This window comes from Lissotriton helveticus, chromosome 3_1, assembly GCF_964261635.1.
Source record: "Lissotriton helveticus chromosome 3_1, aLisHel1.1, whole genome shotgun sequence".
Taxonomy (NCBI): Eukaryota; Metazoa; Chordata; class Amphibia; order Caudata; family Salamandridae; genus Lissotriton; species Lissotriton helveticus.
In genome coordinates this window covers 1,018,887,966-1,018,913,765 of record NC_136061.1, presented here as the reverse complement: position 1 = coordinate 1,018,913,765, position 25,800 = coordinate 1,018,887,966, and the positions used below count along the sequence as shown (strand labels likewise).

General features: G+C 44.9%; 1 protein-coding gene across 2 annotated transcripts in view; it reads right to left on the bottom strand.

Moving 5' to 3' along the window:
* The window catches only part of ATF2 (activating transcription factor 2), a 412,263-nt gene that overhangs the window by 294,177 nt on the left and 92,286 nt on the right, over positions 1 to 25,800 (bottom strand). For both annotated transcript variants that reach the window (XM_078681532.1, XM_078681531.1), the window contains 3 exons: positions 20,904 to 21,022; positions 16,942 to 17,070; positions 6,297 to 6,377 (listed from right to left, as the gene is read on the bottom strand). In XM_078681532.1, coding sequence (XP_078537658.1) covers positions 6,297 to 6,377; positions 16,942 to 17,070; positions 20,904 to 21,022 — 329 coding nt within the window. The remainder of the gene's footprint in view (positions 1 to 6,296; positions 6,378 to 16,941; positions 17,071 to 20,903; positions 21,023 to 25,800) is intronic.

Sequence of the window (25,800 nt, the reverse complement as noted above, 5' to 3'; positions counted from 1 at the left end):
CCAGGCAGACTCTTGTGCATGCCCTGGTCACATCTAGACTCGATTACGCTAACCTTCTATATCTGGGTATAACAGCCAGAAGCCTCAACCGTCTCCAGGTACTTCAAAATGCCACATCCCGGCTGGTGCTGAGGCTTCCTAGGAGAACGTCCTCTAAAGCTGCTTTGAAGTCCCTTCACTGGCTTCCGATCAAAGAAAGGATTACCTTCAAAGCACTATGCATGTGTCATCGCATCATTGGAGGCAGGGCACCCGCCCCCCTAAATAGCCTCATTACCCCCTACAGACCAGAGCGGATGCTTAGATCCTCTGGCTCCGGTTTGGCTGCTGTCCCCAAAATCCGTAAAGCTCGCATGGGGGGTAGATCTTTCAGGCTCCTTGCAGCCAGGAACTGGAATTTGCTTCCGATGGAGCTTCGCCTCGAACCTTCTGAGGCCGAGTTCCGCAGAGCCCTAAAAACCTACTTCTTCCGCTTAGCTCTGCTGTAACCTCTTGATCTGCTTACCTCATACTTCGCTATCAGGCGGGGACACGCCTGGGCGCGTAACCATGCGCTTTATAAAATTCCATAATAATAATAATAATAATAACTATTCCACCACTCAGTAGCTGGAAGCACTGTTGCCTCGGAGGTGATTAAACAACCAAGATGTCATCCGTCGTCGGAGGCTTAATGTTCGTGGAGCCAGGATGTATTTTGTGAAAATGGAACATCTGCCAGATTTACGATCACTCCACCTGCACCGCCACTGAGAACTGTATTTATAGCGACGTTGGGTGTCAACTTTCACGCCTTGAGTCCAGGGAGAACCGGATCCACAGTGCACCCTTGAACTGTGCTACGTAGAACCGGTGGTCTTAGCTGCAGTTGCACCATTGTCTTGTTCGGCAGGCAGCTGAATAGACTCAGAGAACGTTTTCTGTTATTGTTGTATTCTCTCCCACAGGTTGGACTTGTTGTTCTGGTTTGAATAAAGTTTGTGAGGGATGTAGTGTTCTGCTGGTCACTGGTCTAGTGTTTGCTCTGCCAGCCACTCCCAGAGGGCTGGCTTACACCCCACCCCCATCCAACTCATGCGTCACAGGGCATGTGACTCTGGCTATAAAAGCGGCCGGGTGCACGTGCCCTGGGCCAGTTCCACTAAGTACAATTCAGTGTCCATGCCATCTTTATTACTGTATGGGGGCCCAGGGCCTCACCACATTACAGGCTCAACAGGAATTTACTAGGCATTCTCTACCTCCTTGCCAGCTCACAAAGGTAGCGCTCTCAGATGGGGCATTCATGTGGGGGTTTGGCTTGGAAGCCAATCATGGCGGCCATTCTGTAACAGAGCTCTGCACTGCTACGATACTGGTCTGTCTATACCGCCGCCTTTCCCCAGGACTCTCCAGTCTGGATTGAGCCCCTTGCCGTGTCAAAACTGCACCATCTGCTGGGCCCTGCTAAGGACCATCGCAATGTGCGAGGACACGATCCCAACGACCAGGAGAGGCAGCTCAGCCCCTGTGCTGGAAAAGTGGGCTGTGAGACATCAGCGGAGGGCATCTTTCTATGGTGCGGTCGCTCTGGACCACCACCTGGTTGGCCCCCACGGACGCCAAGTGCCTATGAGAGCCAAGTGTCAGAAGCTGGGTGGCAGCTCCTTGGCAAGGAAAGCGGCAGTTGCTTGGAATGCTCTTCCATTTTCCCTCCGGAATATCCAGGATCCAGACATTTTTAAGAAGAAATTAAAAACTTTCTCTTTGCCTAATTATCTGTTGGTACCTCTCTTTGCTCCGCGCCGGGACACTTACGAGTATCTGCGCGTGTTACAAATTTAAATAACATAAACTAGCATATGAGGTGGCGGGTGCCAGGAGGGTGGGGGGGGGGATTTGGGGTGCCCTTGGGGGAAGAGGGAGGGAGGAGGTGCTGCATCAGGCCACAAACGCTCGACCGTTCGTGCAGCCTTGCTGGGTGTGGCTTCCCTTGTGCCTGCGGCCTGCCTGGAAGCCCCTGGGATCCACTGCCGTGAGAGACCCCTGCGGGCCAGGGAGGGCAAGAAACAAGATCGGCCTGCTGCGGGTGCCTGAAGCCACCAGAGCGACCATACCGAGGCTGGAGTGGTGAGGGTGCTGGGCCCCACGTTGCCCAGGGAAGTCTGAGGATTGCCCCGACCCTCTGGCCCTAGGACAGGCTGCCGGGAGTTGCCTGCGTGGCAAAATCTGTGTCAAACACCGTGACAGGGACTGGAGTCCCCAGAACTATGACAACCCCCCTATTGCCCATCCTGCGCCCTCCTCTCGCATCCTTGGCTGATAGTGACCCATTAGTAAGGGTTAGATGACTGGGGCCTCCCCAGAAGGGGTGACATTGCGTGGCCACACTGCTTACACACTCTACTCAGCCACATCACTCTACTGGTATTGTTCTTCCTCACTCCTCCACAGCGATTGCAAGGTGAGGCCCCTGTGATTAGTGGCAACATCGGGCAGTCAGCCTGGGACAGGAGCCCAGCACCGCTTCTGCAACTAGTACCAGGGGCGAAGCTGTTAACACTGTGCAAAGCTACGCCGAAGGGGGCCTGAGGCGAAACTGCAGCCAGATGATGCTTCTGGGTGTTGCAGCGACAGGCGGGTAGCAACAGGTGTAGACAAGGCAGAAAGCAGAGTTGCATGGTTGGCTCTGAAGGGAGATATACAGCCTAGACACCATTATGACACGCGACAAACCCTCAGGACCTGCAACCCAACAAAAGATTAACAAAGATACTGAGCAGATAGTAACATCGAAAGAGGATGGTGCTGCGGGAGGAAGAGAGGGCCTCCAAATGTCCTTCATCCAACAGACCATCCAAGAATTCAAAGTAACGATGGAGGGCGAAATGGGGGAGCTGAAAGTTGACTTATCCCTAATTAGACAGGATTTACGGAATACGGTTGACATAGTCCCAGAGGTAGAAGGCAGCGCTTACGAAACAAGAGACACCGTCAAGTTGCAGGAATCCCCATAACAGAGACTGGTTGGTCAGTTGGAAGCAAAGGTGGAGGATGCGGAGGGTAGGTCTCGGCGCAACAACGTGCGCATATCGGAAATTCCAGGGGGAGTGGAGCGGACCAAACCCACTACGTTCATATCAGACTGGGTGAGGAACTGGGTACCGACTTTGAGGACTCATCCTGCTTCATAATTGAGTGGGTGCACAGTGCCCTTTTCGCTAAGCCCTCAGTGGGCTCCCGACCTTTAATTGCCCGCATCCTCAACTATGCTGACCGAAATGCCAATCTCCCAGCAGCATGCACACTCAGAACTCTTATTCATCAGTCCTAACCCATAATGATTTTCCTAGAATACACCATGAAGGTCCAGCAACAATGGAGATCCATCCAGGAAGTGAAACAGAAGCTAGTGGCCTTTAGCATTTGTTATGTACTCCTCTTCCATGCCCAACTAAAAGTCATCGACCACGATAAAACTCCATTCTTTGATACCCCTGAGGCGGCTTGGAATTGGGCAGAGGTATGACCTAACCTTAGGAACTGGGGTACATTTCCAGCAGGTGGGGCTTGAGAGAGGGGTGGCACCAGGGATGACAGAGATGACTGACCTCCCAGGGACTGGAATACTGCCTCACAGCAAAACAATCAACACAAGGTGCACAAAGCACTCTCGTTTGGACTGGAGGGTTCTCCGGAGAGGCGGTCGCCCCCGGAGTCAGAGATGGATCTTACGCAGATTGCTGCCACACCGGACCCCTGCCGTCCTCTCAGGAACTCCCTGCTTGACTTACTCTAATGAACACTGATGGGTGCCCAAATACTTAGTATGAGCCTGAGTGCTGGTATTAAGAGATGGTTGATAAGCCATGCCCTGGATTATTTCTCTTTTTGTTGTTCCTTTTGTTTGTGTGTGTTGGGAAGGATGAGGGGCAGGGTTGGGATTAGTTTTTGTGAGGAATTGCAGGGTTGGCAAGGTACACACCTCGGAATAGCCCAGTGGGCTACTGTCCCTAGTTGCAGCACAACAGGTACTTCTTATTGGAAAAGTATAGGGAGGGTATTGGGTTGGGGTACAGGAGGGTTCTTTCCTTTTTCGGTCCATTCCTAGTTTTGACATGCTTATCTACGTTCAGCTCGTTGTCACACAATACACACACACTCAGATCTAGGGTATTGCCCCTGACACGATCACCACCAAGGACTACCTCTTTGGCCCGATGACTTATTCACAGCCACCTTCCCTTGCGGGGAGGTTCGCCATTCTCTCATGGAACATCAGTGGTCCCCTAGACAAGATAAAGAGGGGGTCAGTTATGAGGCCAGCCCACAAGTACAAACCAGACATTATCCTCTTGCAGGAAACATACCTAATGGGTAAGAATATTCCCTTCTTGGCACATTAAGGGTTTTCAAGGGTGATTCATGCAGGGTTTTAATCGCGGCTCAAAAGGAGTTGTCATATTGATACAGAGGCATATCCTCCTAGTTTTATTAAGGGAGTGGCATGATAAGCTGGGACGCTTTGTGGCAGTGCAGTGAAAATTCTTGGGTACCCGCTATCCCTGGTTTGTGTTTATGCTCCTTCCCCTTTGACGTCACAGTTCACTGCGATGCTGAGCAGGCTCATATGGAGCTTCCTGCAGCCCCATTGGTGCTGGGTGTGGCCCGGGACAGGGTCCATGACCCCGGACTAGATTAATCCTCCATGGTAACTCTAAGGTAAGGCGGCGGACGACCAACTACTCTAGCCACCTTTTCTGCAAAATATGTCCTTTCTGTACGTGTGTCAGGCGCATCATCCAGCAGAGAGACGATATACCTTATTTTCTAACGCACATAAGATTTTCTCCTGTCTCGATTACTTCTTATTTCCTAAAACAAAGAGCCATAGAATACTCAATGCACGAATCTTAGCACGAGCCCTATCGGATCACTCGCCCGTACAGATAGATTTTGACTGTGAGCCTCCGAGGCAGGATGGCGCCTGAGTCACTGGTGCCTTCAAGATGGGTATATTGATGAGATACCTGAAACAAAACTGCGGGTCGGTGGGCTCCTTCTTAATCTCCCTTTCCTAGAAATAGTATTGTGTTTTTTTATACCAGAAGTTTTTTTATTTTTAAATCTATTTCACTATGGTGCTAATACAGCATGTGAACTACTTCAGTGTGCTTACCTCAAAACATTACATTTATGAAGTACGCAGCAACAACAACTGGAATCTGACAAATATGTGTTTCCAGCCAACTAAAGTGTACTCACTTTACTGACATCGTAAAGATGCCCACCAGGTCCTCTGAATTTGAATGTGGGCCCTGCAGTTTGCATGCAGGTCTTGGCAGTAGAGGATCAACCTACAGAGACATTTAGTTAATGCTGCAAGCTAAAGAAACGAGGAATGAAAACTAAAAGCAAGGAGGAAGAGCCTTCACACTCTGTACAGAGTGACGGCCAAACAAAACATGCTCTGAGTGAAATCCCCAGGGACGGAACTAAGCACGCAAAGGAAGGGCATTTACACAAATGCACCAATAACAGGACAAGCATTTCTGAATGCCACAAATAGTAACCAATGGCAATCTGTGGCTTTGCCAAAACCCCAGAGAAGAGATATAACAGGTCGATCAAAGCTCTGCCTAAAAACAATATTCTGAAAAAGGAGACAGCCTTGTTGGCGGCAGGCTCCTGTACTAATTTTAGCTACAAATTAAGCACTATTGGGTTCAGTAACTAATTATCGAGTTAAGTATGAAAATAAGTTACAGATAAGTGGCACCAAAAAGCAATTAAACAAACATGTTACTGCAATGCTGGAGAGTACATATGAATGTTCCTTTTGCGTAGAGATTAAGGATCAGAAGCGCGACTGAAGCTGCACTGGTTTCTAGTGGTGGTGACCATGAAACGATGTGTTCTTGCCTTCTGGATAAAGGTCTAATTTAGGCTTCCCCACTCTGTAGACATAAGTAAGTAAGGCAGCTCATGTCTCTAGAACACTCTCATTAATACATTTCCAGCTAGCAAGCTTGAGACCTAAACTCAAATCGAGATAGGTGGAAGAGTTTAAAAATCCTGGATCCCAAACTGTGGAACTCCTGTAAGAAACCTGGAATCAATGCACACCGTATCAAAAATACAATGTTTGCATAATATTACAGGATGCCCCTACCTCACTGTTTATACAATGTTCAACAGAGGCACTATATAAGCATATTAAATCATATGATCAAGGAAGATACCATACGACATCTTTATTTTAAAAATCAAGCTGTTCCAGTTATTCATCTGAAAAACAATGCAAAAAGGGTAATTACCTCTATAACCATATCTTCATCGCTACAGTCATTATCAATGAGGGGCAGAGGGCTACTGCAGACAGTTAACTCACTGAGTTCCTGAAACAGAAGCAAGATGCATTAGCACTCCTTTAACAGCACTGCACACATTTAACACCAACCCCAGTCTGTCTTTCTGCAGCATATCTCATCTACTTACTTTACTACGTAAAGGCATACTGACAATGATTTTTCCATCAGGTCTTCCTTGCAAATCTAAACAAAATGAAATCCAAGATAACGAAGGATGAAATGAATAGGATTTGTGTGCCAATCAAAATATACAAACTATAAATAAAGGGGAAAACTAGAAACAATATTTAACACAACAGATAACTGTTTTGGCAAAAAAATTGTGTGTGATGATAACTTAGAAAAATATATAAGTATTTAACCAATAAATCTTTAAACACCAATCTGCACAATGATATGAAACTGTTTCATAAATGAAGTTCGGGTCTCAAAGCTCCAGTCAGTCACTGTGGTTAAAAATGTTTTTAGTAACTTAGGGCCAGATGTGGGTAAATTCAATTTAGAGTGTCCTTAATAGCGATGTTTACCGAATCGCTATTAAGGACTCGCTAAATTGAATCTAGGTAGGAATCGCTAAAATATTAGCGATTCCTTAAAATTCCTTAATAACGAATCGCAAATTGAGATTCGTTAATAAGGAATATTTACCCGTTCATTTCTATGGGCTAGGAGGCCCAAAGGAATGAATGGGAAGATATTCACTATTTGCGATTCAGTATTAAGGAATCACAAATAGCGGGAGCTATTTTAAGGGTGCCAGGGTGTCAAAAGGACACCCTGTTGCACCCCTGAAATGTGCATGTGTGCACATGTGGCGTACATAATGCCCTAAGGGCATGAATGTGTGCCACATGGCATTTAAAAAAAAAGCAAAAAAGTGTTTTTTACAGGAAATCGCTAATTACCACCAACTTGAAGTTGGTGGTAATTAGCGATTCCTTAAGCCTAAAGTGCACTTTCTTTTGTGCTACCTACATTGCACTTAAGGAATCGCAAATTTTGTGATTCCTTATTTTGCTAGTAGGTTTAAACTCCCCTACATTGCTCCCAAGCCAAATACCGATCGCAAACGCAGAAATTCAGCTTATTTCAGCATTAGCGATCGTTATTTGGCCACCTACATCTGCCCTTAATTGCAAACCCTTTCTTCCATTCATTAGTTCAACTGTCAGAGTATTGGCAGTGGTGGCAGATGCCAAGTCCAATTAATTTTTAAGGTTCTGTCCTTGGTTCCCAGTCAGCGAAATAATTCAATTGGAACTCGCCTCGTCAGCCTTTCTGAGTATACCATATTCTTGCCCCCAATGCTGCTTATATTAAGAAAGATGTTCCCACTGGGATCTTCAGATCTTGCACCAAGTTTGATCAGTAGAATCTAGAGCAGAGAACATCTTCGTCTACCATAACCTCAGAAAATGCAATGCCATTTCTTAAGTGCTACCTTAATAGTATAACCTAGCAATGAAAAACTCATAACAAACAAGTTCATAGCCACTGGGTTTAGGAGCTCAATGGGTAATGTAGATGAATGGTTAGATGGATGAGTGCATGAAAGAATGAAATGAATGAGCGCAGGGATGGATGGTTGGATGGACGAGTGAATGAGTGCACAGTGAGTGCATGGAAAGAAAGACTGGTTGGCAAGTACATGAGACGAAGTGTGAAAGGTGAGTGTAAGATAGCAGCATGAGAGAAGGGGCAGTACATGGCATGGAGAAGTGAATGCATGGCTGGTTGTAGTATAATACTATCATATGCTCACATAGAGAAGCAAAAGACTGGACACAAACAGAACTCCCCTGATCCCAGCCTCTGGTTCAAAGAGGGGGTATGTTTTTCACACCACGTTGGCCCCAAAAAGCATCTTTCACAATAAACCATTTATACCAGTATGCAGAATATTTAAGCGTTGTGGTTGGGGATGGATGACATTGCTATATAAGCTCTGATATCAATTAAGGAAGGTTAGTGTAGTATATTCCCACAAACGTGGTACACAGCCTCATTCCTAGATATCTAATTGTATTGCAGCTCATCTTAAACTTAGAGTGTACGCTTACCCAATTTGCTGAGTTTGCAGGAATGACTAAAATGCAATTTGTAAAGTGCACGGATACTCCAAGGAGTGTCCCATCGCTTCGCTTCAGCAACCTTACAAAATACAATCTGACCGTCTATTATTGTTTAAAAAGGCAGTTTTTCAGCTTTTTTTTTTGAACAACGAGATGGCGTCCACTGAGCGTAACTCAAGGGGGAGCTTAATCCATGCAAATAGCTCTACATAGGAGAAGGCCCATCCGCCAGCTCTAGTGCTGCAAATCTTAGGGATCCTAGCCAGAGGGCTGTTAGCTAGCCACAGATTGCTAGAGGGGACGTAAAAGCTGATCCTTGTCCTAAGGTAGTCTGCACCTGTATGATGAAGTTCCTTGTGGACCATATCTAGAGTTTTAAACAGAATTCTCTACCTTATTGGGAGCCAGTGGAGGGCGTGTAGGCGTGGGGACATGTGCGTTCTCGGAGGTAGGCTAAGAAGAATGTGGGCTGCGGTATCCTGGACCATCTGAAATCTGTTGAGCAGGTAGTCAGGAAGTCCCAAATATAGGGCATTTCCATAGTCCCCCCTCGAGGATATAACTGCCTAGACAACCAACTTCCTTGCATAAAATGAAAGCAAATGCAGGAACTTTTTTAGTATACGCAGTAGCCCAAAACATGTACCTACCACAGACTTAATTTGTGCTTGGAAGGATAGACAGCTGTCGAATCGGACACCCAGGTTCTTAAGTATTTCTACCGGAGGCCTGGGAGGGGGCCTCTTCCGGCCAAAAGGTCTGCTATGATTCCGGGGTATTATAACTGAAGAATAGTAATACGCTAGGGGCCGGTGGTAAGGATATTGGCCTATAGTTAGACTACTCACTAGGGTCCGCCAAAGTTTTTTTCCAGAAGAGGCATAATTTTAGCATCCTTCCAGGAAAGGGGAACTGTCGCTATAGACAGCGAAGCATTGAGCACCCGGTTGGCCAATGGGATGATGGTAGCTGCTCCTAATGCTTATGTTATGAATGTTAATGCTTGAAATATCAGATTTGTGAAGGTTAACTTTAGAACCCCAGAGTTTACCAAAAAATCCTGCAAGGTGTTTAGTAAGTAAATCCTTTCTATCCTTTCCATCCCTCCTCCCTCTCGCTCATCTCAAACCTTTCCAACTGTGAACTCGCAATCATCCATCTGAAACTTTCACCCCTCCTTTTTAGCCATACTACCCAACTAACAAGCACAAAGGACCAAACTTACAAAAAACGTACTTTCCCCCATTGCTAATATTCTGTCTCTCCCCTAGACTCGCCTTTTCAAATCCATTTCTATCATTCAATACCTACCCCAAACTCTACTAAATACAAATCAAATCACAATCACAAACCTAACAAAACTGATGCACAAGAAAAAGAAGAAACAAAATTGCACTAACCTGCTAACTACTAATCTTCGATTCCAGAGTAGCACACTACTCGCGAAAAAAGCGCCTCAATGTCTCGTCAGGGGTGGTAAGGCTATTTAAATACATTTACAATTACAACTTATCACAGCAGTCTTGTCCACATCTTCTCCCCTGCTGAGTTTTTATGTGGTAGCTTCTGGACTGAATTTTTTCCCGCCATGTTTTTGGGAATCAATCTGTAGTTGTCACTACTGAGAGGACCCTCTACGTCACCCATGTATCTATAGAATTTTGAAGACCCGTTTTAATACCTGTTCCTGAGGTCCCTGGGCCTAAGGATGTCCTAAAATATTTACTTGTGCCGGGATAATCTTAATACAAAGCTCAGAAGGACATCAGTGCTATATTTTTGAGACAATTGCTCTGAGGGGCACTGTGGTCATCAGACTGCAGTGCTCTCAGTTCTTTATGCGTATTGGACTTCGAGAGGAAGATACATTTGAAGACCCACTTTATAAAAGTTCTCCTAAACAGTGGGCATTGCTCTTCTTGCATCCGCACTCCGTACACACTCTTATGATCCTCTGGCAAGTCCTCGGAGGTGGGTGCAAAGTCATGGTGGAATTGGGGTGCAGTTATGTACTCAATCGACCCACCTCATTTGTGCTCCAAGGCAGCCTGCTCTGTGTGCCCCCCACAGGGATCCGTTAACTCTGCTCACTTGGTATCCCATCTGGGCCTCCGCTTGGAATGGAATAAGAATTTATATAGCGCAAAACTGCCACCCTACGGGTATCCTGGCGCTTGGGATGTGATATGGGATAGTGCAGATGTCCCCTGGGTCTCTAGTCTCCTGTGGAAAGCAAGGGGTATTTGCCTCCAGGCGATATTTCACTCTTAGTGACGCGCAACTCCAATTTATATTGATTCAGGTAGAGTGTTGGTGTTGTGAATAATTAGCAGTTAATTACCTCTGGGCAACTTCTTGAAATTGTATCTTATAGGCTACTCCTGTCCGCATCTCGTCCCCTTCTGAGATTTTATGTTGTAGCACCTGCACCGTATTACTTTCCTCCAAGATTTTGGAGATCAACCTGTAGTTGAACTACTGAAGGAGACCCTCTAAGCCAGCCGTGTATCTTTAGAGTTTTGAGGACCCTTTTCAATACCTGTTGCTGAAATCCCTGGGCCTAAAGATGTCTTAAAATGACCACCTGGGCCGGTGATAAATTTAATCCAAAACTCAGAAGGAAATCAGGGCTGTATTTTTGGGAAATTTACTCTGCGGAGCACTGTGGTCACCAGGCTGCCGGGCTCCCAGTTCTTTATGCGTACTGGACTCCGGGAGGGAGATACATTTGAAGACCCACTGGATACCAGACCTCTTAAACAGTGGGCATCGCTCTGCTCATATCTACACGCTGCACACTACTGTGATCGTCTGGCCGGTCCACGGAGGTAGGCCCAAAGTCATGGGGGAATTGGGGTGCAGGTATGTACTTAAATCGGACCACCTCATTTGTGCTGTAAGGCAGCCCTCTCTGCCTGCCCCCCACAGGGATCAGACATCTCTGTTTACTTGGTCTCCCACCTGGACCTATGCATGGTGCCAATAAGAACTACCAAGAACTGTTCACATGTTAAACTTAATTTATGCAGAAGCTGTAATCCCCATTGGCAAACAATGCCAATTGTGTTGTGGAAATTGCAGGAGCATGGTCAGTCAATCAAAGATATGTTTATTTAGACCAATGGTCTCTTAAACAACACACAATTAAACACATATATAACATATGATCAGTGATTAAAATCGTGCGAAGCCCACAATAAAACATGATTAAAACCATAATTCATCCTACCATAAATGGATCTATCCTAAATCATAATGCACAGACAATAAAAGATCACTCCCCAATTAATACATTATTAACCCTTTCCATGTGTCAGACGGCCGGGAGCCATCCAACATCACGGTGGGCGCGTGCGTTGGACAGCTGCCGGTCATCTTAGCACCCAACCCCGCAAAAGCGATGGCGCTCCCCCCTGTGGGGCGCCCTTCATGCTGCCCCGCCCTCCCTGGTGCGCGTTGAAATCATTAGGTAAAACTGGACGCGCTGGAAGCCATTTGCTTCCAGCACCTCCAAGGAGGAGAAGATAAGTTTCTCCTCATGGAGTGTGGGGGGGATTTAAAAAGAGGCATTGGAGGAAATTAAAGGGTTTTCCTTTCCTCCGATGTCTCTTTTTAGCAGTCCTGCTGCACAATCGCGCATGGGTCACAATCGTGCAGCAGGAATGCCAACTAGACCTCAAGGATTTTTTAATGCCCTTTGTGTCGGGAAGTGGCCCTTAGGGCACAGGTCGTGTGGGTGGTCCAAGTCCCCGCGACAGGCAAGGGCCCAAAACATATTGAGAAGACATCAAAATTACCTATCACAAAACTACCTGGTTTTGCAAAAGGGGGGGGGGGGTCACCTGGGTTTTTGGCCCGGGGCTCAGTGTTCATCTAGGGAAACCTACCAAACCCCCACATTTCTGAAAACTAGACACCCGGGGGAGTCCAGGGAGATATGGCTTGCGTGGACACCCCAACATTTTCCTACCAATATTAACCGTTAGTTTTTTTCTCCTTACAATTGTCCAAAAAGACCGTTTTCCTCTGAAGGCAGATTTCTGTCAAGTCAAAAATTATTACGTTCCTTTTTAAACTCCAGGAGACCGGTAACCCGGGTCCACGGTTCATAGAGTATGCAAAGCTGCTGTACACGGACCTCACCGCCTCGGTTCGTGCGGCCGGATGCTGCTCGACCCCCTTTCCCATCCGTAGGGGTAAGTGCCAGGGGTGTCCCTTATCTCCGCTGCTATACACCTTGGCGAGAGAGCCTCTAGCCGAATGGGTGCGCCGAGACACCCTAATTAGGGGACTAGACTGGTCACAGGAGCATTCTGGCAGAATTGCGCTTTACGCAGATGAAGCCATGTTCTTCATTTCAGACCCGTGGGCCTCAGGGCCCTATGTCCTCCAAATTCTCCATATCTTTGGGAAGACCTCCGGTCTCTTCGCCAATCCGTCAAAATCAATGCTGTTTCCTATTTACAGAGAACAGAGGAGCCAGGCCTGGGCTTTGGAGTTGATTATCGTAGAAACGGGCTTTAAGTGTCTTGGGGTATATATCTCGCGGTGTCCCACCATTGCCTGGACGCACAACATTGCTCCACTACTTCCAGCCGTTCGTGATGAAACGAGGATTTGGTCCTAACTAAACCCCATCGTTGTACAGCAGATCTGCAATTTTTAAGATAGTGTCCATACCACGCTTACTCTATAGGCTCCAGAACTATCCACACCCTATCCCCCCACCCGTCGAGGTTCACCCAACTCAACGCACTTTTGAATAGATTCTTTTGGCAGGGGGTGCTGTTCGCGTGGAGTTCTCAACGTGTACACAGTCCACGTATTGCGGGGGTATCGCGGCTGCAGACGTTCACGTGTACTACTCTGCCTCGCACTTCCTGGTGATTAACGAGTGGTGGTACGGATCCCAGATGGACCCGGCCTACGTTGTGGACGGATTGCCATGGCGGGTCCCCCATTACTCCATTTTTTATATAGTAGCACTTCACTGGATGCGCTCCCTCCGGCTTGTCAGATAGTCATCCAGACATGGAGGCGGGTGGTTCGGTCCACGGGTTGGTGGGATAAGCTGCCGGGCACTACTCCCCTCTGGCAGGGTACTCATTTATGTTAGTCTCGGTGCTCGCAGGATTCCGTAGGTGGGACCTCATTGGTATATCTACGCTTGGGGACATTATGCAGGGGACCACACTTAAATCTTTTCAAAGGCTGCATATGATTTTGACCTTCACAAATCGCAGTTTCATCGCTATCTGCAGCTCCGTCACGCCTTGACCGCCCTGATTCGGCACTTGGGGCTGACAAAATTCGGCAAATTTACCAGACACGGGAGGCATGGGCCGCTGATCTGCCGGCCCTCACGGATGACGATTGGGCCGAGGCGTTGGCTAGCCCTCGGTATTCCGCCGTATCTACCAGATATAGACTAGTTTAAATACTTCCACAGGGTATATTACACTCATCTTAGACTTTGGAAAATGGGGGCAATCCAGTCCCCGATCTGTCTCCGCTGCAGTGTGGATGAGGGGTCGTTTTTACATACGGTGTGGGGTTGCGGGGCAACTCAGCGATTTTTGTCCAGCGTGTCCTCTTGCTTAGGTCGTGTCCTGGTGTGAGATATTCTGTTGGACCCCAGACTGGTGCTCTTACATAGCACGGAGGACATTGGGGGGAACCGGTACAAGAGACACCTCTTATTTTTGGGCCTCATCTTAGCTAAGCAAGACATAGCGCAGCATTGGAAGGACGGGTCCCCACCCAGCGTCACTAACTGGAAAAGGGAAGTGGACAGGTGCACGTCTGCTGAGTTTGTGGTGTTTCAGGCGAGGGGGTGTCCTCAGAAGCAAGGAAAGATTTGATCTTGGTGGGCTGCCTACAGAGGTATAGATTTGCCTCCAATGTCGCAATCCGGCACTCGTGATCCCATTGAACAAATGGGGGTAAATACCTGTCTAGTGTATTGATGTAATGAGACATGGCTGGGAATTTCCTTGGCCTCTACATACAATGTTTCCTAAGTATGTACAGTGCGCATTAGGGAAGTTAGGCGTTTCATGTTTTTCTTGGGCTGATGTTCTGCAGACTATTGGGGGGTTTGTACACTGTACCAAACGACATTATTTTATGCACTTCCTTTGTACTTTTCTTGTTGGGCTCAGCCCATCGGATACGCTGAAAATTCGATAAAATCTGTTAAATATTTGTTTTTATTAAGTTAGGATAAATTTACAATCTACGAAACCATACACACGAGTGAGAGGCATGAGACAGGTCTGCTCCCTCTCCCTTCTCTGGTTTGCCCTAGTAGTTGAGCCATTTCATATACAAATTTGAAAATCACAAAAATATCAGGGATCCTCTTTGGAGGAGGGACCCACAAAGTCAATCTATTTGCAGAAGACCTTCTTCTCACAATAACTATCCCTACAGATTCACTTATGGCAGTGGCGGCTGTATTAGAAAATTCCCGTGCATTTAATCTGACCATTCCCTCAGAATCTCATCAGGCTACAAGTACTGGTTCTGTTCAACGGGCCCAGCCGTCTATTAAATATGTAGGCATCACTCGCCAACTTGAAGGTTAGACTAAAGCTAACTGGCCAGAATATCCTTGGAGACATTAGAAAATTAGAATCAACGTATTACAAATGAACATCCTCCCAAGGATCCTGTCCATTTTCAAATCCCTTCCTACTTCTATCACCATGGAAGACATTAACCTTCTAGAGAACAAACTCCACACATTGATTTGGGAGGGTACGAAACCCTGGATCTCCAACAAACTCTCTATGCTGCCAAAACATACGGGTGGATTGGCCTGCCAAAACCCACTGAAATATTACTGGGCAGCACACTTGCGATACCTATCGGAGTGGGTTGTCAGTGAAATTGAGAAACACTGGTTCCACATGGACCACGCAATGGCATGTCACCTATTGTGGCATTTGGCCTGGTTTCCACACTGTCACCAGCCTAAGAGTGCTGCAGATCGGTGACCAGGTGGCACTAAAAGGGGGACTCGCCAATTTTCCCTACCTAACACACCCACAGCCCCGCATGCTTCGTTGGATCGAGGGGACAGTATGTAGAACACTAGGTGAATTGTTTCAGGCAGAACAGATCACATCATCTGAGCAAAGCAAAAACGATTTCCAAATCTTAGAAGCCTCCAATACTACCAGTTAAGACACTGGGCCCTGCACTCTGCAAATGATCTAGACACCCCCCTCACCCCTCACACTATCTGAGAAACTAATTCTCTCATTTGCAGGCAGAAAAAGCCTTAAATCCAAAACTTACTGCACCATAGAAGCCTCAACATCACCCATTGAGGATCCATACCAATCACGATGGGAAACAGGCTTGGCCACGCCAATACCGTGTAAGTAGTGGAAGGAACTCTAGTTTGATATTCCTAGAATACATAGAAGCATCTCTAACACAGAACCATACTAAAAGCTGGCTGGCAAGCTATTATTAGCTATATGTCAAAGCTTGAAGGTTTATGCTTTACTCCAGTCAGATTGAAAGCCCTCCAGCTTTTCGACTGAAGTTTTAGATCCCTGGAATAGTAGGGATGGGAACTCCATCTTGGTCTTGGGCGTGGTAGTACTTCATATTGTCTTTGGGATGCTTGGACACCCCCCCCTGTGAACCCCCCTCCCCAGACACCAACCCTCCTCTAGGTGTATAATACCCCCACCAGATGTAAACAATGTTTTGGATAATATTTTCACATCATACACTTCTCTGGTCCTCTCCATCAGGCCTGCTCTCTCTCACAGAATATTTCCTTGCCTCTCTTTTCTCTTATTTTCTGGCCTTTCTATTTTATCTCTTAATTGTTGAATATATTTTTCAGGCGAGGGGTGGTTTAGGATTTGTTGACTGTCAGAAGCTAGTACTCAACGCATTTAATGCCTGCAAGGGGCAGATCATAACTTTGAATTAAGTTCAATATGACTAATGGCATGGCCTCCACTTGAATTGTCCTCGTCACTTGTTGGCTCTGTATACCAACTGACAGACTATGCTTCTGATAGCAATTTACTGATTATGCTTAAGAATAATGTTCTTTATTTACCTGGAAACATTCAACATAGGAGGATACCTAGGAAATTTAAATATAAAGGCGACTCAATGTAGAGGACAACGTTGCTGATAAAGAGTTTGCAATGGGTTTGTGCTGCTGATGGTGAAAATGGTGAGGGTGCATATTATCAGTGTAGGCTAAGCTGAAATGTATTGCCATTCTGTGAGAAAAATAAACGTGTATTTGGATAAAGATGCATGCAAACACAACCTAAAAAAGGTGACTCTTAAAATCTTTCTTCCAGTACTGATGATAGTTGTTCTCTTTCATGTCCAATGCCTGAGCAACAGAGCTAGAATATAAAGAGAGAAGCTGACCTTGTGTGACCAAAACTGGGCACTACAGCTATAAAGCATTGCTTATGATTCTGGATTAAAAAATGTGCCACACGGTCTTCGAAGAGTCAGCTTGTTAGAATTCTAACCTTTTCATCGCTGGTGGTGGACTCTGGATGAGGTAATGGGCTCTCCTGGTGAGTTGCCTCCACAGCAATGGGTTCTTCAATTTTATGCCTTATGACAGGTGTTGCTAAGGGGGATAGATCCAAAGGCATCTACATAACAGACAACACAAAGGAATATAAATATATTAGCAGACAAAAGTACTAAACATTTAAAATTTGATAGTGAACTTTACAACGAAAATGGCTTTTTTACGTATTACATGACTTGCTTAGAACAGATGTCCAAAGAGCAGGTTTTTATTAGTACAGCCGTTCTATGGATTGCTACACTGTATTTTTACCGTTGTAAAAGATGAGAGCAGAAGAAGTAATTTTCCAAGTCTGGTGTTAAAGTAAAATCCCATTGTTTAAAGTCTCACTGCAATGCATGATTGCTCGGAAACTATACCAGAACATGGAACGTCACAGATATGCATATATTCCAGATGTGCCTTTATCGTCTTTTATTCTTAAAGCATAAAAATTAGATCACTAGCCATTCCAGTAGCAATCGTTGTTGCATCCGCTCCATTGCTCTGTGTCTAGTTTTGAGCTCTACAAATGCACATACATACAGGTATAGATGCATACAAACATCAAGTGAGGAACCAAAAGTGATTATGGGTTCTAACATTTTCCTTATGCCACAAGTGAATAAAGTTACAGGGGCCTCCTTTTACATGATGAGATGCTGAAATTCCACTTATCTAGGCTTCTCTCAAAGTGTACAAGCGACTATCAATCTGGTGCTCTTCCATCTACACCATGTCGATAGTATGAACCTTGGAGAATCCCTACAAGTAACTTGGAGCTACAGAGAATCCAAAACGCCGCTGGGAGACACAAATCTTAAGATTAATGTCCAAACAAGGAATTCACCAGTCGTTTAGTCTCTACACAGGCTGCCGGTGTCCAAGAGTAATGCTTTCAAAGCAATGTGTATAGTTCATCACCCCAGTTGCATCTTCAAAAACAAACTCCACAATTACCAACAAAGTAGAACTCTTCGATCTGTGATGGGCACACTCTTGACGATGCCTCTTTCAAAAAAAATTGCCAGGGTCTAAATTAATTCTCCATTCAGACACCTAAGATATGAAACTCAATTCCCGCTAGAATAAGAAAAAATAACAAACATCTAGAATTGCAGGCAGCATTACTTACCAAGCCCTTAATACATACTTAAATACTTACATCCATAATGAAATAGAAGGTATCTGCATATGAGACTATGTCTATTAACACACTATTCCTCAATAAGTCATGCTTATCAACATCACCACACCATGTTTAGACTTTGTCTCAAAAACGTATGCACATCACCCAACAACTCGTATGTACCTAGGTAGCCCAATTGACAACCAACACCTTTTTGATCCATACACCCAAAGTAGGCGTCCAGAAGTCCAATGCAAATCAGAAAGCACTGAGACCCAATCATGGGTAAAAGGCACTACAAAACAATACAATCAAAAACAATTACAGTACTTGAGCAAGTTTACGGGTAAAAAACACCCTGCCCTCACATAACAACATGAGCTAAGAATCCCATAATGGGAGATAGGATAACGGAGGTATTAAAGATCCATGGGAGGTATATTGGCACATAATCATAAAGTTTTTAATAATGATGTTAACAAATATGTGTGTACTTCTTTGAGGGTTCTGATGCCCTTCATATTCACCTGCACATAAGAGATTCATAGACAGGTTTTTCAGAATCCTAACAACCTTCCCCACATGACCATAAACTCGGTGGTTAGGGTTAGCGGCAACTGAGAGATTTTTTATTTTCTGGAAAAATTACAGTTTTCTTTTTGGACTTAGGACATCTACCAGGTGTAATACCAATTTTTTCATAGAGGTCTACCCATACTTTCACACTGTTCTTTTTTCCCTTTTTGAATCAGGCCGCTCTTCTTTTTAGTGACAGTGGCCAAGAAACAAAAAACATAAGCAACATAAATCAGAGTCACGGGCGAGCGAAAATGAATATTTACTGTGCACATTACGATCAATGTTTCAACTAAAAGCCATCAGAAAACGAAATCCAGACAATCATATATAATAACTTAGTCATGGTAAGGAGAGGAACAAGGCAGAAGAAGACAATGAACAGTTGGGTTACCAGAATTAGGCGAAAATCAGCCACAGAGACACACACACACACACACACAGCCCTGTGTCAAGCACAAGTGTTATGCTTTCCCATAGAGACATAAGCTAGCCTGGCACATGCCCTGTTCAGTATGCTGGCTCTTCTTCCTGTGATAAGACATTGGACCTTTCAGGATTTGGTTACAGTCGCAAGGATTTTGGTTAAATATAACAAGCCGGCACTTTTTAGTCCTAAAGTCACTAATATTTCTTCACAATGCATAATGCTGTTATTAAGTCTGATAGTAGAAATGTTGCATCTGTAGGATTATTTTAATGTATAGAGGATGTCTGACTTTTATGACTTCACGAAGCATCTCAAAAGTATTAAAGGAATTTCCTTGAGTCCTCAGTTGTGTTAATATTTTTGCATGCATAAATGTAACTCAGCGCACAACACTACATGTTTAAACAGTACAAAAACTGTCATTTTCAGGTGTAACATTTTTGTTTTTCCATGACAATTAGTGCAACTCCTCTATCAGCAAATCCTGTTTGACAATAAATTGGCATCATTTCTGGCTCTGTATTTTTGTTGCACACTTAAGCTGAACATAGGAGTGCAAAATGCTTTAAGAACAGCCTGTAATACATTTGAAAAGGAGAACCTTTGGGTTCGTCAACACAAGCAGCCGGTTACCGAAATTCAAGAAAGCTCCAGGCTCCTCTTCTGTTTTGTCCCCTCAATGCAGCCGCTCTGTCTTAGGGATCTTGCCCTTTCAACTGGTCTTTTCCCAGCTCATTATATCAGGGCGAGAATTCTGCTTCTCTTCAGGGGAAGACGTGTTTTAAAACAAAAAGGCTTCAGTCTGTCGCCACAGCGTATTGGCTCTGTGAATGACAGTCAGAGCTTTCACATTTTATTAGTATGTGGGTTTTTTAGGTCTTTTTTGGTGGTGTTGGCCAACAAAGCTCAACCTGGACTTACTATTCATTGAGCTTATTTTACATAGTCTATTATAGTTTGTCTCTTTTGGCACCTTTGTTTTTTGGGTTTTCTATTTTTTCTTCTAATCTATTTAAACCATTTCTGAATTACTTCTGGGAAGGAAATCTTCCTGAACTGCGGCTCTGTATCTTTTCCCAATGCACTATGGAGGTTAATCATTTCCTTGTCTTCTCCTCCTCTTCCAGGTTATTCACAGGGTACAAAGCAGGACATTCAGTTTGTTGCAAGTTCTTCTCTTATTTAATAGGGTGATCGCTCTGGATGGCTCTCTGTCTTCTTGCCCCCCCCCCATTCTTCCTGATCCTCTTTTAGAATCTTTACTTGTTTCCTGTGATCCCTTGTGGTTATACAAACTCAATCAGGTTAGAGCTGCCACAAGAAAGTTACCTCTCCAGATGGTTTTATCTTCTTGTCTTCAGGTTTTCCCCCAATGTATGATTGGGTTATCTTGTCCTGTTTTTCTTCCTCTCACCTTGGTTAACCTACATCCCATCCAGGTCATCAAGGTGGCAGACAACAAGAGCAGGCCTCTTCTTCATCAAAAGAAGAAGATTAAGACACTTTCTATCAATACTGACCAATTACACAGGCTCATTTTGGGGAACTTAAACTAGAAAAAATATACACCTTTTAACAATCCCATTTTATCACCCTCCTACAACGAGTTGTTACGCATGCAAAGGATGCATGCATAACAACTCTTTCCGAGTCAGAATGCTCGGTGAGGTAATACATATATTAACCACATTTATAGAATTATTTAAGAGCAATAAGAAACAGAGATGAACCACCCTAGCGCAGCTTAAATGTTCATTCACAGCAAGTTTTCTAAACGTACTTTCTTGACGTCATCGTCAGAAACCTTCTTGAAGTCATTTTCAAAAGGGCTTGCAAGCTCATTAAATAAGCCCACTTCCTCGCAGTTCTTCAGAAATCGTGTTGGCGTCGGAGTCTGGTCTGAAATTGCATTTAAATAGACAAAAATATTATTGTAATTACAGCCACCTACTTTGGAATTTAATTTGCTAAATTATTATCACTCAAACATACAAATCATTGCTAAATGTCTTTGACATACTCCAGTCATTCATTTAGAAACTTTATTCGGTTTTTAGTATATAAAACCATAAAAGTGATGTTGCCACAATCAGTACAGTGCATAATTAAAACAGAGATCCAAGTCCCAACGGTCATACATATAAAAAAGCATTTACATATAAAAAAAAGGATGTTTAAAAAGACAGCCATTAAAAAGCAGATCTGAAATAGCAGCAGTTTGACATATACTTAGATCATCCTTCTATTTCTAGATGTTAAGGCTGATTTTAAAAAACCAATCAAGAATAAAGTGCTTTCAGGCTTCAACATGTGTAAATAACAGAGGGCTGGACGGGCTTGAGTAAAATTCTGTACTTTAAAAAGGGGTTTTAAAAAAGACCTCCGTGGTATCTCATAAAAGGGGCATACAAATAAGAAGTGTACCAGGTCCTGTGGAGACACATTGTCGCAGCCGCAGGACGGTAACACTTGGCCCCTGTGACAGGCACTTGGAACAGCTAGTAAAAGGTGGTAACAATCTAGCCGAAACCTGGTTAACAGAAAACGCTCATAGCCCGATATTGACCATGTAAGATAGGGCTCCAAACAGGGAGTAGTTTTCAACATGATATATTTGCGTACGCTAGGTTTAATCAATTCAACCTCGTCACGGTTCGAGTGCTTTAGGGAGATAAAGGTTTTCTTCACAAAGTCCACGTCAGTATGTGCAATCGAGTCTGGATTCTTAAAGAGGTCCGGGCGCCCCAATGCAAAAAAGCAGTCTTTTAGATATTTTTAGCCATGGGATTTTGAGCATATGGTCCATGGTCAAAACATCTTTTAAAAGCAAATGATTTAGGGCCAGATCTTTATTGAGCCAGCACTTAAGCCAGAAGACTAATGGCCGAAGTGCTATGGTGTCATTAATATACGGGGTGCCAGTTTCCTCGTGGACTATTTGGTTAGGGGTTCCTGTTGGTACACACAGAAGCTGTTTCAGGAAGTTATTCTCTACAACACCTATTCCATCAGCCACCACGTACCCCACAGTTTGCTTCCATAACTGCCTATTACAACACTTTTTGCATTGTAGAGTTTTAAAAGGGCCTCAACCGGTCGCTTGCCCATTTTCTTGGCAAAGTTGAAGATGGCAGCGTTTGCCCTTATGATTTCTCCCCTTTTCCTCTTTAACAGTGGACCCCAGTTTAACAGGTCATCAAATAGGACTCCCAGGTAAGAAAATGTCTTGGTCCTAGGAACCTTCTCTGTGTTGACCGTGAATTGATAATGTTTCGTGGTGTGCTTCCCCACCTGCATAATATAGGATTTACTATTGTTAATAGAAAGGTCACGGGCAGCCATAAAGCAATGAAAAGTAGTTAATAGGGACTGTAGACCTCTATCAGTTCTGGCCAGGAGGACGGCATCGTCCGCGTATAGCAGAACTGGTAGGCCCCTTCCGCCGACATAAGGGTAATCAATTCCAGTGCTGATCAGGCACTCTTCTAAATCGTTGATGTATAGGTTGAAAAGAAAGGGGGCTAAGATGCACCCCTGTCTTACACCTCTATGGACACTAAAGTCCCTAGATACTTTAAGATCTTTAGAGTATCTTACATTGGCCCTTGTGTCCCGGTGTAGGTCTCTCAGGAAGTTAACCAGTGCCGGTTCGACACCCATGGACTCCCACAGCCTTGCCCGGTTGACGCAGTCAAATGCAGATGAGAGATCCATGAACGCCATGTATACGGTGCCCTGCCTGGCTATGGTGTACTTCCCCAGGACTGTCTACAAATTGATGCGTTGGGCCATAGTAGAGTGTCCTGGCCGAAACCCATACTGTATGATAGAGATGACCCTGTTTGCATCAGCCCATGATGTTAGTCTATTCAAGATTACTCCACCCACAACCTTGACAGTGGAGTCGATAAAGGATATCGGCCTGTAACAGGTTGTGCTATTACGATCTCCTTTCTTGAATATTGGCACGATTGTTGAGGTGCCCCAGGACTTTGGACAGCCATATTTGGCAGCAGCATTAAGCACTGCGGTCAGAACCGGCGTCCATAATGAGACTTTAGATTTAAGAAGATCCGGGGGCACACCATCTGGTCTTGGGGCTTTGTTGCTTGTCAGCCCTATGATACCTTTCTCTATCTCATTTGGTGAAAAGTGGAGTGGGTCTTGGACCTGACCATCACTTTGACTTTCTGGTTGTAAAGTGTTACTGCTAAAAATAGAGGTGAAATGGGACACCCAGTCATCTTCGGTAATATTGGTGTCTAATGCCAGCTCCCCATCTCTAACGAATACTGGTCTATTGATAATGACCCAAAAGCGCTCACTATTGCCCAATACATTTGGATCGAGAAGTTCTTGCCAGACTTTATTCTTTAAATCTATTTTTCGCTTCGCTAAAACCTTTTTGTAGCTATGGCGTGATGTCCGAATCAACTGCGGATCCCTAGGGCGAGTCTTCAAGGCCGCCTTTAAAACTTGGGCAGCTTTTGAGCAGGTCTGGTCAAACCATTTAGGGTCACAAGACAAATTCCCGAGACCGGGATAGTTAACATGAAGCCTACTTTGGTAGTAATCCCCTCAAAGGCGAGCAGAATTTCAGATGGCCGGGATAAGGGAGACATACACAGTGTCAACTCGGAGTCACAAATTCTGTGTATCCCATCATATAATTGAACAGAGTTAACGTTCGTCCATTTAAGACAGCGTCTTCCGTCTATGCTTTTCAGTGCTCCCCCGGTTACCAACTTTTCCCGTAAGTTTAAAAGAGTGCCTTCAAAGAGGATACAGACTGGGTTGTGATCGCTGTAGGAGCTGTCTTCAATTTTAAAGCCCGATATAATAGACTGAAAACCAATGGAGAACAGAATATGGTCAATAAACCACCCCCCAAAGCGCCCTTTAAAAGTTGGGGCATGCTGAGTACTGCATGGGTCCACCACTGATAAAGCAGAGACCAGGTCGAATTCATTAAGTAGATGGTTCAGCATATCACCCCTACTTGAGTGCTCGAAATGGCGTCCCTCCATCCTATGGCAACCCAGAGCTCCCATGGCTGTAAGAATTGGATTCCCACATGAGTGCACATTAAAATCCCCCATGATCAAAAGCCGGTGGGAATCCCCAGCGCAATTTAGTCTGATGAAATTACTCAGTTCATTTAACCTGCAAACGCCTCTTGTGCTTACAGCGTTATAAAAATTAATTAGGAGCACCTTTACATTACCTTTTTTTATGGTGACTGCTTGGATGTTAGTGTTGTCTGAAGTTATTAGTTTGACAGCACAATTCAGGGCCATATCAATGTATATCACCATACCCCCTTCATCTCTGCCACTGCTAGAACGTTGTGCAGGAACAAAAAAAGTTTTATAACCTTCCAGGAATGAATCATTTTCCACCATCCAGTTCTCTTGTAGACAGATCACCGGAAAGGTTCTTATAGACTCTACCCATTTTGGGTCTTCAACCTTCCCTGCCAACCCAGCTATATTCCATGATATTATGTTATGGGTCGTTGGACTGGCATTAGCCACAAGGCAGTTATCTACTGGTCCCTTGTTACAAGTGATCGTGTTACCTCTGACTAAGATCTGATCCGTCAGTCCCGCCCCCATAGGGTTCTTTTCAATAAGTGATGGCAAGTCATTATGGTCTGTGATTAGTCAATCGCAGTCTTCTAGTGAGGACAGGGCTCAAAATCTATTGGTCAATGGCATAATTGGTGGACCATGGTAAGCCTCCCAGGTATTATCCGGTGTCATGTGGGCAGACCGATCGAAAAAAAGATTTTTTTTTTAAACCTTGGTCAGGTCTAAAGCCCTGCATACGCCTAGGAGCTTGTGGGCCAGAGCTGGAGTTAATCGAGGGAATAGGTTGGTAAAAGAAAAACAAAGGGAGCATCTGTATGCCAGTTCTAATGTTGGACTTTCTTGTATAATTTTCGCGAAATAGTTTCTCAACGATCAAATGGTAGTTGAAATTCACGATTATACAGTCGCCACCTCCTTGCTTCCTCGAATTTCCGACCCAACCCACCCGCGCAACATTATGATATTACGACCCACTTCAGAGCCCATTGAGAAGTTACCAGATAGGGAATGCATTACCTTGTTCCTAAGCTGGTATAAGGCCTCTGTTGAGCCTTGCGGAAGTGGTGGCACGTTGCCTAAAATAACCCCCAGATTGGGGGGGCAGATCGATTACCTCGAAATTTCGCACGCTATTGATAATCTCACCATAGACTTCACCACTAAAACCCCGTGTGCCCTGTGAAAAGTTGATTTCCCTTGTCTTTGTGGTCTGCCTTTGTTCTGTTATGTCGTCAGTGACACATCTTGGCACTCGCTCCTGTGGCCCAATACCAGTACACCTCCCCTGAAAGTTGTTGTTACTTGCTTCGGTGGTAGTTTCGGGGTTATGAGGGACTTGCACAGGACCTACTTCAGGGTCGAGTTGGGATGTTAGGGTTTGCGAGTTACTTGCACCAGCCAAGTGGCATAGAGGGGTCTGTTTCATGGCCTCAAGCCTGCGCTCTATCTCAGACAGCTTCAACATAATTGGCGCTAACCTTTCATCCAGCACAGTGCTTAGAGCTAATTTGAGTGTATCCAACAGATACTTCTCACTACCTTGTACACCCCCTGCTACTACAGTGGGGGCCTGTTTTTCCTTGAGTT